This window comes from Vulpes lagopus, chromosome 6 (assembly GCF_018345385.1).
Source record: "Vulpes lagopus strain Blue_001 chromosome 6, ASM1834538v1, whole genome shotgun sequence".
Lineage (NCBI taxonomy): Eukaryota > Metazoa > Chordata > Mammalia > Carnivora > Canidae > Vulpes > Vulpes lagopus.
The window spans coordinates 10,553,099-10,569,392 of record NC_054829.1 but is presented as its reverse complement, the minus strand read 5'-3'; the positions used below and the strand labels follow the sequence as shown (position 1 = coordinate 10,569,392).

Sequence of the window (16,294 nt, the reverse complement as noted above, 5' to 3'; positions counted from 1 at the left end):
AACCCAGAATAAATTACGTCTAATTCTTACTGACAGCTTTGTAGGAGCCACTAGCAAAAGAGAACTGAAATAAATGTTATTCAATAAGTCAAATTAGCATTCCTGAAATAGGATGACTGCTGGCTTATATAATGCTATCAATAATAATGAGATTTAACTTGAAGACTTGAAGTTATGAGATTCATAAATCACAAATCTGAAGGTCCTTTGCAGTTATATTTTAGAATGACATGTCACATGTTTCATAAATGGGCTAATAGCAAAAACCCTTCTAAAACCAACCTCACTATTCCTCTTGATTGCCTCATACAGGCCTTTAGCCCCAAGAATAGCACTGGGAAATGTATCCTCCCAGGGTCAGAGTACTTAGTGCTTCCTGCCTCCTACTCTGCTTGGTCCCTCAGGATCTTAACAGGAGGTTAGTTTGGGTCTTTCCTAAATACCAAGAGGCATACAGGCCTGCTCCATATTAAATAGATTAGAAATCAACAAAAGAAGTTTGTAGGCATTAGGGCCCTTAGAGGTTTTTTTTGTTTTGTTTTGTTTTTTTCTGTACAGACTGGAGAAAAAGAAGTGATTAGACTAGCTTACTTTTTCTCAATCAGAATGTTTACATGAGCCGGTCTTGCTAATGGCCAGAGAACATAGCCTTAACTGTCACTGATCTTTGTAATCCCACAGTTTGTTAATAAGGCTTGGTGGTTGGAGGAGGCAGAGAGAAAATGTCATTTCCTGATTTTTTTTTTTAATTTTTTACATTTTCTGATATTTTGACTTTTAGTCCAGTTATATCATCTGGTACACACCATATGCTGTCCCAAACACAACATTCATGCTAGAGACAGTATTACATGGCTACATGACTCCAGGATGAGCACTGTGTTGAGGAACCAACATCAGTGGAAATCAAATTAGCAAATTGTATGTCTCAGCAGAATGTTCAAAGCAACACAGCCAGATTGGACCTTGGGAACAAAAACATAGAAATGTAATTTCTCAATTCACTAAGTTTTGTGTGTGTCTATGTGTGTGCTTGTGTAAATGTGTTGATGAGTTAAATGAACCTGCAGCCCGTGGCCATGACTAGTGAACAGAGAGGTCATTGGTACACTGTCCCCTCATCCCAGCAGCCCTCCTGCTAGCTCTTTCATTTCCTTCATGGCACAGCTCCTCCAGTTTGCCTAAGCTAGAAGCCTCAGCTTCTGCTTTGACCTTTTCCTCACTCCAAAGAGGGTCCTCAGACCCTCCCAGATTGTGTCTGCAGGCACCAACCACCCTTTTCCCTCTCCAAAGCCACCCCTGATCTTACCTGGACCATCGAGGCAGCCTCTACTCAAGCCTCAGCCTCCATTCTCCACATCCCTCCTCACCCTACCTTGCAGATTGCTGCCACTATGATTTGTTTGAAGCACATTTTGGCTCACAGTGAACAGGGCTCCCCTCTTCAGAAGTTCTATTGGATTTGGAAATAAATCCAAATCCCCTAATGTGGCAACCCAGATCATCATGGGTGGATGGCGAGGGGTCTCACCTCTGCTTTTCTAAACTTGTTTTTCATGACCCTCTCCTGAGAGCCCATACTTCAGTATCACCTGAACCCCTACCACCTCCTCACCCCTTGGCACACTGCCACCTTGCTTCCTGAAGTGTGCCCTTGTATTCATTTGCTAGGGCTGCCCTGACAGTCATGCCCTACTAGTTAGTACCACAAACTAGGCAGCTGAAACGGAAACTTCTTATCCCACAGTTCTGGAAACCAGAAGCCCGTGGCTGTGGCTAAGGGGTCAGCAGAGTTGTTCCTTCTGAGGGCTGTGAGGGAGAATCTGTTCCATCCTTCCCCCCCTAACTTCTGGGGGTTGGTTGGCAATATTTGACGTTCTTTGGCTTGTAGACCCCTGCCTGCATCTTTGCTTGGTGCTTTCCCTGTGGGCATATCTGTGTCCTAATTTTCCCCTTTTTATAAGAGCATCAGCCATATTGGATTAGGAGCCCACCCCACCCTACCGTAGAATGACCTCATTTTAACTAATTACATCTGTATTGATCCCTCTTCCAAATAAGGTCACCTTCTAAAGCAGCGTGGGGAGGGACTACAGTGTCTATTTTGAGGGGGCACAAATGACAGCTGTACTCCTCTATTGAACAGGAGCAGAGGGTTGGAAGGAATACAGTGAAGAGGTATGATGCATGTTAGTGTATTAAAGATCTGAGCAGTGCTGTAATAAGGAACCTAGCGTTTCCCAACTTGTTGGACCAGCGTCCCACCCCCATTTAAACCCACCAAACTGGAGTGCTGTGGAACAGACTCTGGAAAACACTGTTTTGTCCCCAACTTCTGAATTTATGAGATGTTATGTTCTAGAAGGTAGAACCATGGCTGAGAGACCAGAGCAGGGAGAGGAGAGCTGCTGCTGGACAGACACCTTGTGACCTCCAAGGAAGGGCACAGCAGAGAGGCTCAGGGTGGGCGGGAGAGGCAGCAGAAGGGCAAGGCTCCCCACATGCCCACAGTCTGAGCACCTTGCTCTCTGCCAGAGCAGGGCCCCTCCACTCGCCTGTGTGTGACAGTACTGTTCAGACCTCTGGCCCGTCTCTCTTGCTGTGTCCCACCTTCCAGATCACAGCCAGGCTCCTTCCAGGCTTGCTTTTTTCTGTCCCTGAAGCATCTCAGCCACTTCCCTGTGATATTTTCTTAACAATAGAGTCACCATCCTACTCAGGGATTCAATTTTAGAGATCCTGTGGAGGAAATTCTGTTTCAAGGAAGTGAGGAATTAATTAAATAAATACACATTTAATTTCCCGTGTGTGGTAGCTTTCAAGAGACAATCAGTCATTTACTGTAAAGTGTGTGTTTCAAGCACTCATGGGGGCACTTATTAACCTCCCAATGCCACCAGCTCAGCGGGATTTGGCCTCGGAAAGATGTTTTTCCGATAATGGATCACTCCGCAGCAGGGTCCCATCCTTTTGTGATGTTAAAGGGGTTCTGTGTGCCCTGCTTTCCTGAGCAGTAAGCGACGCTTATGGGGGTGGGGATGGAGAACGCTAATAACAAGGCTTCTGTGTTTCTCCACACAGCTGATACCTATGTGGTTGCCAATGATTCAGTCAAATATCAAGGTAAGTTGTCCCTGGGTGGACTGGAAGCTGAATTACCTCCAGAGAAGGTCATAACATTCACAGGGTTCAGTGGTGCTCCACTAACTATTGGAGAAAGGTGAAGTCACCCGGCTCCTGGCCTCAGGGGGCTGATCAAGCAGGAATCTCTGTGGGCCCAGGAAGAGGCTGCAGGCCCAGGTGACAGCAGAAGCCATGGTCCTATTATTCACTGTCGATGAGGGTGTGGGTGGAGGGCATCTGAGTCTGAGGGTGTGGGTGGAGGGGCATCTGAGTCTGAGTCTGAGGCCTGGCCACTAAAATAGGCTTTTTGTGGGGCACCTGGCTGGCTCAGTCGGATAGATTTTGCAACTTGATCTCAGGATTGTGAGTTCAAGCCCCACGTTGGGTGTAGAGATTACTTAAAATAAATATAATAAATAAACTCTAAAGAAAGACCAAAATGGACTTTTTGTGACAGGAAGAATTCTATTAAGAAAGGCTAACATTGAACGAATGACCCAACTGAGCCAGAAGGGAAGGGACCTGCTCCCTCGTTCCACATGTCATTCTTTTACTGTGAAAACCATTTCTTCTTCCAGATTGTCCCTCCTCCATCCCACCCCTCCCCTGCCCCAGCTTTAGGGAAATCTGTGGCCAACAGGGCTCACAACCCAGCTTCTTCATGTGCATAAACATGAGAACAGAGAGACTGTGATCATGATTAAAATGTAATGAGCGACTCTCATGTGCCCACTTCTGTCTTAAACCCTCCATTAGCTCACATATCCTTAATAAAACAAAAACCCCATGAAGTATGACTTTCCCCAGTTTGCCCATAAGAAAATCCAAACACAGACTGAAAAACTTCATTCCCAGAATTGTCCCCAGAGGAGCTAGGGTCTGAACCCGGGGCGCTGGCAGCAGAGCACAGGCCTGTGTGGTGACCGGCTCCAGGAGGACAAGAGTATATGTCAGCCCACACCCGACGTGCCAGCTCCAGATTCCCCCTGCACTGAACAAGTCAAGATGGCAGTGGCATTACTCAGACGGATCTGGGCCTTTAGAATCACGGTTCCTTGCCTGTGTCGCCGGCCCCACACACTGCCAAGTGTGGGAACTGCCCTCCCATCCAGGCCACACAGCCCCTGAGCCACACAGCTGAGTTCTGCCTGCGGAAGAAGCCCAGGCTGGCACTCCCTGGTTGGACCGGGAACATTTGAAGGCAAGAAACTAAACTAGCTATATCTCACCCTTCCTTAACAGCACTTATCTGCGGGACTCCAGCTTCGCCTCCAGGCCATTCAGAACAACGTGAACCATCACAGCCTAAGGACGCCCCCAGGCTCGGCCCCGAGCAGCGCCGGCCTGGCAGCCCTCCGCAAGTGGCTGCAGTGCACTCAGTTCAAAATGGCCCAGGTGGAGATCCAGTCCTCAGATGCGGCCTCCCAATTTTATCCTCTATGAGTGGACTCCTCGGCTCTCAGTGTCAACACTCTGGTTTAGCAATAATGGGTTTCAAAACAAAAACAATTTGATCCAAGCAGGTTGGGGAACATATTGGTACTGTACATTCTCTTTCTAGTTTAGTAAAAAGACGTGCAAAGGCCGGAGAGGGCCAAAATGAAGCTTTCTTGCTACACATATTTCTGATGACTCCTTGGGCTATCTGATTAAGTGTTTCCTTACATTATTTTTTAAAAACCAAATCATTTTTCTTTAACTAACTTCTATTTTTTTTAAGAAAAAAAAATAGACTGGTGGGTACTCACAGAAAAGTTGTATAAGTCCCCCTGTTGCTATTTTTGATGATAGAGAATAAATAGGGTTTTTGAAACCTTTGTAGTGTTTTTTCTTAAAATCCACTCTTGGCAATGCAATAAAAAAAAACCCGTCACCATAAGCCAGTGACACTTGACTGAAGCTTTTTGTCATTATCCTGGGAAAAAGTGGCAGCTTGCAAGGACCATTACAAAGTGCACTTAGAAATTAGGTGGTTAAACTGTGCCAATTGTTTTCTTTGTTTTATAATATCATTTTCCAAAACTGTCCAGTAAGTTTTATTATTTTTAAAACTAATTTTTCAACTCATTAGTTCTAGGCTGTACTTTTCTTGTAAGCTTTATGATAACCACTTTAGTTTTGTGAATAATAAATTTTATTCTTTTGTTAACACTTGTATACAATTCAATTTAAAACTGTAGATTGCATACTGGACCAGACGATTCCCCACGCTGGCACAGAGCACTGCACCCGGAGTTATGTTTCATAAAATGGAATTTTAATAGTGTAAGAGCACCAAGATTTATCAGCACTTCTACTTAGCATTTGACTGTGCATTCACAAATGATATTTCTCTTCTCTATCCCTGTAATGCACTGACTACAAGAAGACTTACTATACATTTAAGCTGTATATTGACATGCTATTAAATGCATTTTTTATTATCTCTGTGAGCCTGGGGTTTTTTAAAATCAGTTTATACCTTTCTTGTAAACTTTTAAAACTTCTAACTTCCCTTAAAACTAAAGTCTAGTTATCGAGAAGAAAGGCCTTTCTTTCAGGTCATTTGGTAAGAGAAGTACACAATTCATCTGAAGTTGTTCTCCAGGAAGGAACTCGAGGGCACAAGGCTATTTATTTATTTATTTATTTATGTTATTTTATGTTGGTTATTATTAAGAGGTCTCTCTTTTCTGCTGGGAATTCTGATACCTTCATGCTTCTCAGGGAGAAGCAAGTCCTCCTGTGCTTAAGTGTTTCACATGAGTTCTAGAATAACAGGATGGCACAGCTTCGTCCCTGCCTGCGGGGAACGTGTTGGTCCCTAGATTAAGAAGAGAGAAGTGATCGTTATGCCTATTTTATGAAGGAGTGCTTCTGAAAGGCCTCCGCAAGTTAGAGTGCTCCCAGTTGTGCTTGTTTAGGCCTCCAAGAACTTTCTGTCTCATACCAATTCCACGTGTACACTGTGACAGCTCTGAGGTTGTGTCCTGTCTCCAGATCCCCAGGGCCTGGCACGCAGCACTCATTTCATTAGAGTCTATTGAGTGGGATGGATTTGATTAAGAAAACAGGTCTTTCTTGAGCTCCCCAGTAGACTTAGCAAGGGCTGAACTGTGACATTTTCTTTCTGTGGAGCGATTCCTGGAGGGGGTGGTAACAGAAACCGGCCTGAAGAGGCAGCCTTAGCTCCTTCCTGTGTGAGGGTCTGGCTGACACGCCCGTGGTGGCTCAATGGCAGCCAGGCTCTTTGCTGGGCCTGGGTCCAAGTCCACCCTGCTGCAGGCAGCCCCGTCCTACCAGGAGGCAAGGTCCAGAGTCCTCCACAGGCTCTTCTCCAACCCCTGTTCTTTCAACGGACAGCTGTCTCAGTTTCTCTTTGTATTTGCATTCTCCTCTGGAGAGGAGCCCTCAACTCAGTCCTCTTGACTGGGCTCCTGTCTAAAGCTTCCTACTCTCTGGAATGTTTCTTTCATCCCGGTCACAATCTATCTGGGGTCTTGCCCATTCCCCCCCCCCCCCCCCCCCGGGCAGGTCTTCCTCCTTGCCCCGGAGAACCATGACTTGCTTTCCTGCCAACCTGACCCAAATACTGTCCCTGCTGGGACCCTGCTCTTCACTGGTTTATAGAGACCAGTAAGCAGCTTCTCGGGCCTACACTGCTCTCAGGCCCATCCCCCAGTGTCCTCATCTTCTTCTAGTCTTAATGTCAACTGCCCTCCCCCACCCCCCAGCAAGTCAGACTCAGCCTCTTAGAAGAGTTAGGAAGACAGGGGACAGATGGAAGTTGAGCAAGATTGACCCTAAGGAGTAAGAGGAGAAGCCAATCATCTAGATCAGGGGTCAGCCCACTGCCTGTTTTTCTAAGGCTTTATCAGATCACAGCCACACCCACCATGTACATATGGTCTGTGATGCTTTTGCTATAAGGGCAAAGTTAAAGAGCTGGGACAGAGACACATGGCTCTGAAAGCCTAAAATATTTACCATCTGGGCCTTTACAGAAAGAGTCTGCTGAACCTGGCCTGTCTGAAGGCATGGAGAGAAAGCACATCTAACCCTTGCATAGATATAGCTTCCTGCCACCTCCAGGCTTTTGAAATTTTGTTACTAATATTTCCTCATCTGTAAAATGGGGACAATGACACATTCTACTTCGTAGGGTTGTTGAGATGATAAAAGAATGCAAGGAAAGACAGCAATGCCTGGCACATGGTAAGCACTCAATGAAAGTTATGACTTCCTATTCTTTTTCTCATGTTAAAGCCTAGGGAAGGAAAGCTACTTGCCCAACGTCACATGGCTAGTAAGAGGCAGAGCTGGAACTTGACCACTGGCTGTCTAACCTCAACGGCCGTGCTCCCAACCACTGCCATTGTTGGTTCCTACCACAGCCCAGCCCCATGTGGCAGCCTGACAGCCAAACAGAGGGCACAGAGATTCCAAGAAATTTTTACCTGATCCAGACTTGGCCAGTACTGATCATTGGCTTGGAGAAGGGCTAAGGCATAGACTGTGTTCCCTATCCCTGTGGAATCCTACTGGCTTTGGAGTGTGAACAGAACATTCAAAGATGCCCAAGGGTAGACCGAGCCAAAATCTGCAAATGCACAGACTCCATGATTGTTGGCAAGGGACCTGCCTCTTACTAGTTGGGTGACCTTGGACAAGTTATTAAGCCTTTAAGGACCTCTATTTTTCCTTCTGTGAATGGAGCTATCTACCCATCTCCCGGGGGTGATGGAAAGCTCATGTGAGTGGAGGTCTGTGATGGCACTTGGGAGGCTTGCCAGAATCTGTGGACCACCAGGAAGACCTGTACCACCTTAGGAAGACTGCTCGAGGGGATGGCTCCCATCTGCAGACTCACCTGTTTTTTTCTTCAGCTAGTCCCTCAGAAGCAAGACCTGCAAGGCCACGAGAGCCAAACATGATCATTATTCAAGGATGTCCGGTCTCCACTGTGCATCCTGTCATTGCAAGCGGGTCATTCTGCCTCTCATCAGGATGTTCTCAGCCAATCTCTTCTGAGGTCTCATCCTGAGGTCAAGTGCTTGCAGCAACTGCCCCATTTCCAGACTACAGCAGGCCAAACGAGGATTGGATCGGATTGGAGAAGACGGGTTTATCCACCAAGACTCTTTCCTGAGTTGGAGTTGAAGGCCTCTGGTGGTAACTGGACAATGCAGATCATTTCATATACTTCTTGAGTAGAATTAATTTGCAAATATGTATATCGGGCAGACTGAGTGTTTTAACAGTAATGTGAGGGGTTGGAACTCAGTGGAATAGTACCAGACCCCATTTTCATGAGAGTTGATCCCTTTAGGAGTTGACTGAAGTCTTATTCATAAAACGTTGGCCACTCCACTCCACTGATGGGAGCAACAAGCAGGAAGTCTCTTGAATAGAGTTTGAGAGAAACCCCAAGATCCATCATGTATTGAGTGTCTCCTAGGTACTGAGCACTTTACATATATTACCTTTTCTTCTCTTAGCGCTGCTACACTGTGATTGCCATTTTGCAGGTGAAGTAACTGAGGCCCAGAGGTTACAGGACTTCTCCAAGGTCATACAGCTGGCTGTGATAGTGTTAGAACTCAGTAAAGGTTAATGTCTCTTCCCTTTATCTGGTTTTGGGCTCTTTGGGCTAACATGTGCCAAGTGTGGGGTAGAGAAGTCTGAGGGCTTTCTTAGGAGCAGCTCCACCTTGGTGTTCCTGTTTACTGATCATTTATCATAAATTTTCATCAAGCCATCATCAGCTTCATCTGACAAGAGCTTTTCCCCCTTTGCTTTGGGAATTCATTTATTTGAAAAAATATATATATAGCTCTCACATTAAATCGCATTTAGTTTCCTATTTAATATAATAGTTTTATGGAAAATAATAAAAATTTCTGAATTGAAGAGTATGATAATGAACCCTTAGGTTGGGGGCCTGTGGAGAGTCCACTCAGACACTTGCCCCAGTTACTTACAATCCTAGCTGCATGTAGGAGGGCTTACTACATGTCAGGCACTTTAGATATGGCATCTCATCTAATCCTCACAAAATGATGTGAGGAAGGCCCATCTGTTATCAACCCCATATTACAGATGAGAAAACTGAAGCACAGAGAGACAGTGCTTGCACGTATCACTGAGTAAAAAGGTAGAACAAAATTTGAATCCAGCTCCATCTGCCTCCAAAGTCCTGGTTCTTTCTAATACATAGTTGGATAGTTAGTGCCAGGTCACCATTCACCGGACCCAGAGGTAGAATAACGTAGAAAAGTCACCACCTGGCAGCCTCCTGGTTGAACTTGGCCCGCAGCATGTTCTGCTTGATGAGCTTCAACTTTTCATTTCACCTTTTGGTTTGAAATCTCTTTGATGGAGCGCATGGGCCCCGGTTTTATATGGGTCCCACTACTGGCCTCTGTCTCCTACAGGAAGACCCCAAAAGCTTCTCAGCCAAATCCTGTTGTCTCTAGGTTGATTTGCAGGGCCTGGCTTGCTTCACACTTAGCCTGTGCTGCCCTGTCGCCTGTGAGTTGGCCACCCAGTTACAACCGACCTCTCATTTTATGGGCTCCCTCTGCAAGCCTGTGGCAAAGGAGGACTTGGGGCTGATCTTCAGGCCCTCTTGGCCTTGTTCCCCCGGCATCATTTCTCTGCCCCCACCTGCACGGCCACTGGCTGGGGCGCTGCCCACCCCCCCCCCCCCCCGCCCCTCCACAGGCCCAAGCATCTGTTTGACCTCCTTTCAGGTTGGGGCAGGTCGCCCCAGTCAACCACCCTCCTGGTTCCCCGACCTCAGAGAACCGGAGGTCAGCCGGTGGTGCCTGGTGAGCCCCTGGAGCCGGCTCTCCCCTGGAGGGTACACGGGACGTTGGCCGAAACTTCGGATTTGGTAGAACAAAGAGCTGGCTTTTTAATTATGTGGCCCAGACAGCCCCCCCCCAGCAGACGGATGGAGAGGGGAGCCTCCCGGGGCTGCCTGGCGGACGCCCTGATTTCCGCTCCTTCAAGTGGCCACTTGGAAGAGAAAGGAGCCAGTGAGCAATCAAGCGTGAAGGACGAAACCCGGCAGGTGAGGACAATCAGGCCGCGAGCCGAGCCGGGGTGCTCTGCAGAGGGAGTCGGCAGCTCCAGACAGCAGGGCGGACCCAGTGCTCCCTGCCGGGCCGAGGGCTCGCAGACGCAGAGGCCAGGCGGCCCGCTGGGCTGGAGACCGACCGCAGCCCCGTCCTCCTCCTGTCCTCCTCCGAGCCCTTGACCTTGCCAAGCCTCGGTGTCGTCAATAGCAAAAACGGAGACGGTAACTCCCCTCTTTCAGCCTTTTCTGTAAAGAGTAAGCGAGCCAGTGTCCGGTACCCGGCAGAGAGGGAGTCGGAAACAAGGGTGACAGCTAACCCTCCAGGGGTGCCCGCTGCTCCTCGGACGCCGGCGCGGTGCTGACCAGTTTGCAGTGGGAATGGGGCTCCAGGTCTGGGTGCGGCCGTTCCCAAGCTGCGGTGCTGCTCATGAGGACTCCAGGCTCCCTCCACGTGCCTCTGGATGAGCGACGGGGAAATCCTCCCGGCAGGTTCTGTCATCTGGACTTCACATGGTACGAACACATCCTTGCGTTTGTAACGGGGATAACATTTGGGAAATAATAAATGGGTATGTTCTTTCTTCTTCTCCAGGAGACCACATCCCCCAGTCTAGCTGCATGGACGGCGTGGGCCAGGAGGAGGGTCAGATGTAGAGAAAGTTCTGGTCAGATGGGATGAGGAAGCAGAGAGCCCGTCTCTTCTGGACCCGACTGGATCATTGGCAAAAGAAAAAGGGAGACCCGTGTAGGGCTGGGCTCAGAGGCCAGGCGGACATGTGTGTACCTTCTCTCACGGGGGCGAGGGTGTTGTCTACATCCCCGGTGAAAGTGCATACACCTCAGGAAAAGTGCCCACAGCCATGGGCGGCCTCGGTGGGGCAGGTGGCCATGGACAGGAGCCTGCACCCAGCTGCCTGCATGAGGGTGCAGATTCTGGAGTCCCCTGACTGGGGCTCAGAGCAGAAACCTGGGCCGAGCCCATGGTCAGGAGAAGAGATTGCTGCGATCCAGACACTCACCTCTAGAGCCATGGGGGCAGCCCGCTTGCCCTCTTGAGACTAGAAGGGCCCAGACACAGCCCTGCAGTCGCCTGTTGGGGAAGCAGCACAGCCTGGCCCCCAGACCTGCCAGGCCCTCAACTGCTCCATCTGAGTTTGGCTCCCTCTGCACCGGAGACCCCAGACACCTGCTTGGGGGGTGGCCTGGGTGCCTTCTAGAGGGGAGCTGGCCTAGAAAGATGGCTCAAAGACTGAGCATCCATCCAGGAGACAGGGTCATCCCAAAGACACTAGTGAAACAAGAAGAGGCCTGAATGCCATCAATTTGCAAATCCAGGTTTTTCTACTTGTCCCACCCCCACCCCCAGTGAGGGGGGACTCTGAAGAGTTATGTGCAATAAAGTGCTCTATGTTTTCTTTATGCTGTGTGTATGGTGTTAAATTCATAACCCGCAATGACTCAATTAATTAATTCTACAAATATTTCTTGTGTCAGGAAATGTTTGAGGGGCTGGAGATTTGGCAATGACCAAGACCAAACGCCAGAGTGGGGCCCTGTTCAGGTACCTCCCATTCTAATGGGAGAAGAAAGACAGTAGATGCACACGTGTCCTGGGGTGAGAAGTTCCATATGGAAATGAATTAAGGCAGTAGAAGAGACAATGGCTAGGTGGCCCGAGAAAGCCACAAGGTGATCGCTGGGGAAAGGATGACTGTAAGGATATCAGTTGGCACATGAGGGGCCACAGGAAGGCCAGGGTGGCCGAGCAGAGGAGTGGGGGACAGCACAAGGGGTCAGGGGTTGGGGCTGAGAGAGAAGCAGGGGCCAGGTCAGGAAGAGCCTTGTGAGCCAGGGGAACAAGTGTGGCTTTTATGACAATCGTAGAAGTCAGGGGCAGGTCTTAAGCCCATGTATGACCTGACTTGTGTTTTGTAGAGATAGTGGGGACAGCAGAGGTGGAAATGGGGCTGAGACCAGGGCTCTCCCTATAGTCCAGGCGGGAGGTGGTGGTGGCTTCAACTGGAGTCGGAGAGGCTGAGTTAAGCTGGTGGACTCCAGAGATTTGGAGATGGAGATGTAGACCTTGCTGCTGTACTGGCCACTGGTCCAAGGCACCGAGACCTAAAGCATGACCGTCAGGGTTCGTGCTGAAAAGCAGTGGTGGCCAATGAGGCCATGGATGGAGGTGAGGAAGATGGTGTGTTGCAGGGTGGTGGAGGGGGAGCTAGGAGTCATGCTAGGCTGCGACGAGACACCTGTTTGCAGGAAGTGAGCCGCCAGAGACCCCCCAAGTATGGAGATGAGTAGGGAAGTTGAGGCTGGACATACACACTTGGAGTCAGATATACATGAGGGGATTTGCAGTCCTGGGCCTCAGTGAGCAGCCCTGGGCCGGGACAGTGTGGGAGACAGAGGAGGGAGATTGCTCGAGGCGGAGTCTAGGCACCATGGGTGCCGAGGCCTGGCAGAGGGGAGCCAAACCAGCCGTGGTGCCCAGCTGGCTTCTCTCATCACCCACGCTGATTGCAGCAGGGCCATTTGTCATCACCGGGCTGTGAACACAAATGTGGGCTCTGAAAATCTCTGTATTCCCATAATCTGAACATGCTTGTCACACTCTTTTGTTGAAGTTTGGCATAAAAGGTGAAATAGAAAATTAAGTTCCCGTAAAGAACATGAGAGCCCTGGAGAATATGTTCTGTTTCAAAGGTTAAGGGCAAACCTCCAGGCAAAAGTCAGCGGCATTTAAGCTAGGCTCACCTGGAATTTCATAGAACAAGCGCCCCATACACCACCTCTTCCTCAGCCCTGCTCTTGGAAGACAGCTTCGGAAGCACCTCACTGCTGGCTCTCTGTGCGGTTGGCTATGTTGTCACCACCCTGAGGACCCCTCCCTGTTCCTGGGCAGGGATTGCCCTTCCTCGGGCTGGACTCCCTGCTGGGCTGCACTCCCATGTGAGCAGAGCATCTGTCAGCCTGCAAGGCCACCATCAGAAAGCCTCTCTCTTAGGAGCAGGGCCTTGCCTTTCTCGGAATCCCTGTTCAGAAAGTCGTGATCCCTGTGTGTCAGAGTCTAGAAAGGAGGACGCTTGTTTTTAAATTAAGAGGTGTAGGGTGGAGATGCAAGGAGCAGCGTAGGGAAGTTCCCAGTTGCTTCTAGCTTTAATGGTAGAGACAGCAAGTCACCTCGGAGCAGATCTTGGCTTCAGGAGGAATTCCTGAGTGTCCTTAGCCGTGAGTTAGGTAGATACTCCATGCCTTAGGGAATGGATGTCTGTCTTGGCAAAGAAAGGATGATGCTTTCACTCAAGAAGTTCTTGCAAGAAGAGAAATGAAGCCTGGGCCGCATTCCTTTTAGGGTTCACCATTGGAAGAAGCTCTCTGTTGGCCTGAGTTGGCCCATGGCTGAGGTTAATCGACAGGAAAGGACCCCTGAGGACACTTGCTGGAAGAAATAGGAGTGTGGCATGGGGGCAGCAGCACGGTCCTGAAGCCAGGGACTTGTGTCGAGGGAATGACTCTGAGTGACCAACCATTGTAGCTACAGAGAAGCCATTCCAGGAAGACTCTTTGGAGGCCAGACAGAAGGATGATCTGGCGATGCTGGGGCCATTCCAGTCCCTTCCATGTGCACATTATAGGGAGGGAGCTGGCCAGGGCTTATCATGCCCACTTTATAGCAGTGAAAACCAAGGCTCTCAGAAGGGAAGGCACTTAGCAGATGTCAGATCCATGAATCTTTGCCTCCAGCTTCCAGGGGTGGGGGAAGGGTGAGTGTCCCATTTGCTTCTCATGTGCGGGTTAAATAATTGGATGAAAATCAAGATGGAAAGGACCATTTCAAATCTGAGGGCCTGTCTGGTTTGGAAAAGCCTAGAACTTATAGCCACAGAGAACTGGATCTGAATATCACCTCTGCCCCATACTGCTTTTTTGACCCTTAGTAAGTCGCTTAATCTTTTTGAACCTCAGTTTACTTACCTGTAAAATGGGGACAATCTAGGTGCCTCCTAGGCTTTCAGAGTGAGTGGAAAGAGGTAATGTATAGAGGCTCTGGGGAACTGGCCCCGGGTGTTCTCCAACTCCACACTGGTGTCACTGTCAGTCCATCTTGAGTCCATCACTACCACCACACTGCTTCTGTAGGGCAGGTCCTATCTTGTTTCTCTGAATCCCCAAGACACCGCAGGGTCAACCCCTAGGGTATGAGTGGACGCAAGCTCTCAAGGGGCTGGTGGGTTCAGATGCCAGAGGAGAAAGCAAGTGGAAGTCTCCCTAGAAGAGGATAGAAGTCAGGGCTATACATGCAGGGCTGTAGTCACCCCGAGAAGGCGAAGTCACCCTGGCTCTGCACATGTGTGGCTTACGTCCCATGTGTTCAAGGAAGATGCAGCCTCTGAGAGACAGCAGATAAGATGAGGCCGCACAGGACTAGGATGGAGAGGAGTCACAGCAGCGCCTGGAGCCGGGGCTGGGGGGCACTGTTGGAGCCAGGGATGGAGAGCCTGCAGTCAAGTGGTGTCAAGGAATTTGTCTGGTACTTTCCTCAGGGCTGACTTTGGCATTGGGCAGGGGACGGTGGGGCAGGGGAGTGAGTGGTCCAGCGGGGTGAGTCACCAGCTAGGTGGGCCGGTGAGTCTGCCCAAAGCCGAGGCCCCCACTTGGAAGTGCAGCTGCTTACCCTTCCTCAAGGTACCGCCTTCTGGGCCCCACATAGTGCTGGTGGGGTGCAGGGTGCGGGGGCAGGAAGGTGGAGGAGCCTTTCCCTCCTGCCCTGGGGCCAGGGGCCTTGACTGCAGCGCAGAGACACCAGCCCAGCCCACTGCATCTCAGGCCTCCTTCTTGGCAACAGCGGGGGGGGGGGGGGGGGGGGGGCGGGGGGGCGGGGGGGGGCGGGCGCTGGGCCCAGAGGCAGGTATGAGGCTGCTGGGCGCTGGACCGGATATGGTCGACCCGAGCTGAGCTGGGAAGTGGCCCCTAGCAGGGGCCAACAACTCCCACAGCCCCTCCAGCCCTTCCCCAGGCTGGCCCTGCTCTGTCCCGGGGTGCCCGCGGGGGTCCGAGCCTCCCGGTCACACTCCGGCCTCCTGCCCTGGGGGCCTCGGGGCTCTGCGGTGGCTGCAGTCAGGCGAGAGTGCACAGGAGTGGGTTCGGGGCCCGAGGCATCCCTCCGGATCCTCACCGGCCTCCCAGGGAGGACCCGTGTAGCTGGCCAGTGGGCAGAGGAGCTCTCTGGGGCCTGATGGCATGGCAGCCTTTTAGTGATGACAACAGTGGCCTTAAGAGCAGTGATGGCTGCCACCCACTGTATGCAGGGACATGTCAAGTTTGGGCACGCGGCCACTTACGGAATCTCAGGTTGGCGGTGGGCACTACTGGCTCTTGGAGAGAAGCTCCAGGGCTCCCCCACTGCCTGGGCCTGCCCCAGAGCCCTGCCCGGAGTGGCTGCCCCCAGGGCTGGGGGCCGGGGTGGGGACCCCACAGGGCCCTCCTAGCTGCTCCCCCCCGGGGAACCCAGGCGAGGGCGGCAGCACCCAGCACCACCCAACCAAGGGGAATGGTCTGGGCGGGGGCCGCCTCAGTCACATCCTTTGCCTGCTACCAAAGATCCCTGTCTGGGCTCAGCCGCCAACCCCACCCCCTTCCTGACTTCGGCGTGCCCGTTGGAGTGCCCTTGCCCGTCACACTCCACCTCTGACCCGTCACACTCCACCTCTGACCCGGCTCCTCACCCCTCCACCGGGAATGCTGATGCTGCAGAGGCCCTGCTTTCTTCACTGCTGCTGGCCCATCGGACAGGGACCTCCCAGAAGCGCTGGGGAGTCCGCCCTCACAGGCAGCTCACCCTCCACTCCATCCAGGGGGCCGGGGACCCCGGGGCCAGCCTGCACCCTTCGGGCTCCCTCAGCTTACGGCTGCTCTGGGGAGGGGTGCTGCGGACCAACTCTGGGGGAGAGGGGCTGGAGTCTGGACAGAGGGAGGACACAGTGGAGGCCACAGGCCTGACCTATCTCCCCTCCAGCCTGGCCCCTGATTCCTAGCAAATCAGGGAAACTGGCCTGGCCTGTTTGCCTGGTGCTTCTCTGGTTTTAGCCCTGGAAGAGCCACGTT

The 16,294-nt window shown here is 51.0% G+C and overlaps 1 protein-coding gene across 1 annotated transcript in view; it reads left to right on the top strand.

Annotated features, from left to right (window-relative positions):
* Positions 1-5,548, top strand: part of UNC79 (unc-79 homolog, NALCN channel complex subunit) — a 235,537-nt gene extending 229,989 nt beyond the window's left edge. The window contains exons 50-51 of the mRNA XM_041757925.1: positions 3,082-3,123; positions 4,366-5,548. Of these exons, the coding sequence (XP_041613859.1) occupies positions 3,082-3,123; positions 4,366-4,566 (243 nt within the window). The 3' untranslated portion in view covers positions 4,567-5,548. The remainder of the gene's footprint in view (positions 1-3,081; positions 3,124-4,365) is intronic.
* The last annotated feature ends 10,746 nt before the right edge of the window (positions 5,549-16,294 follow it).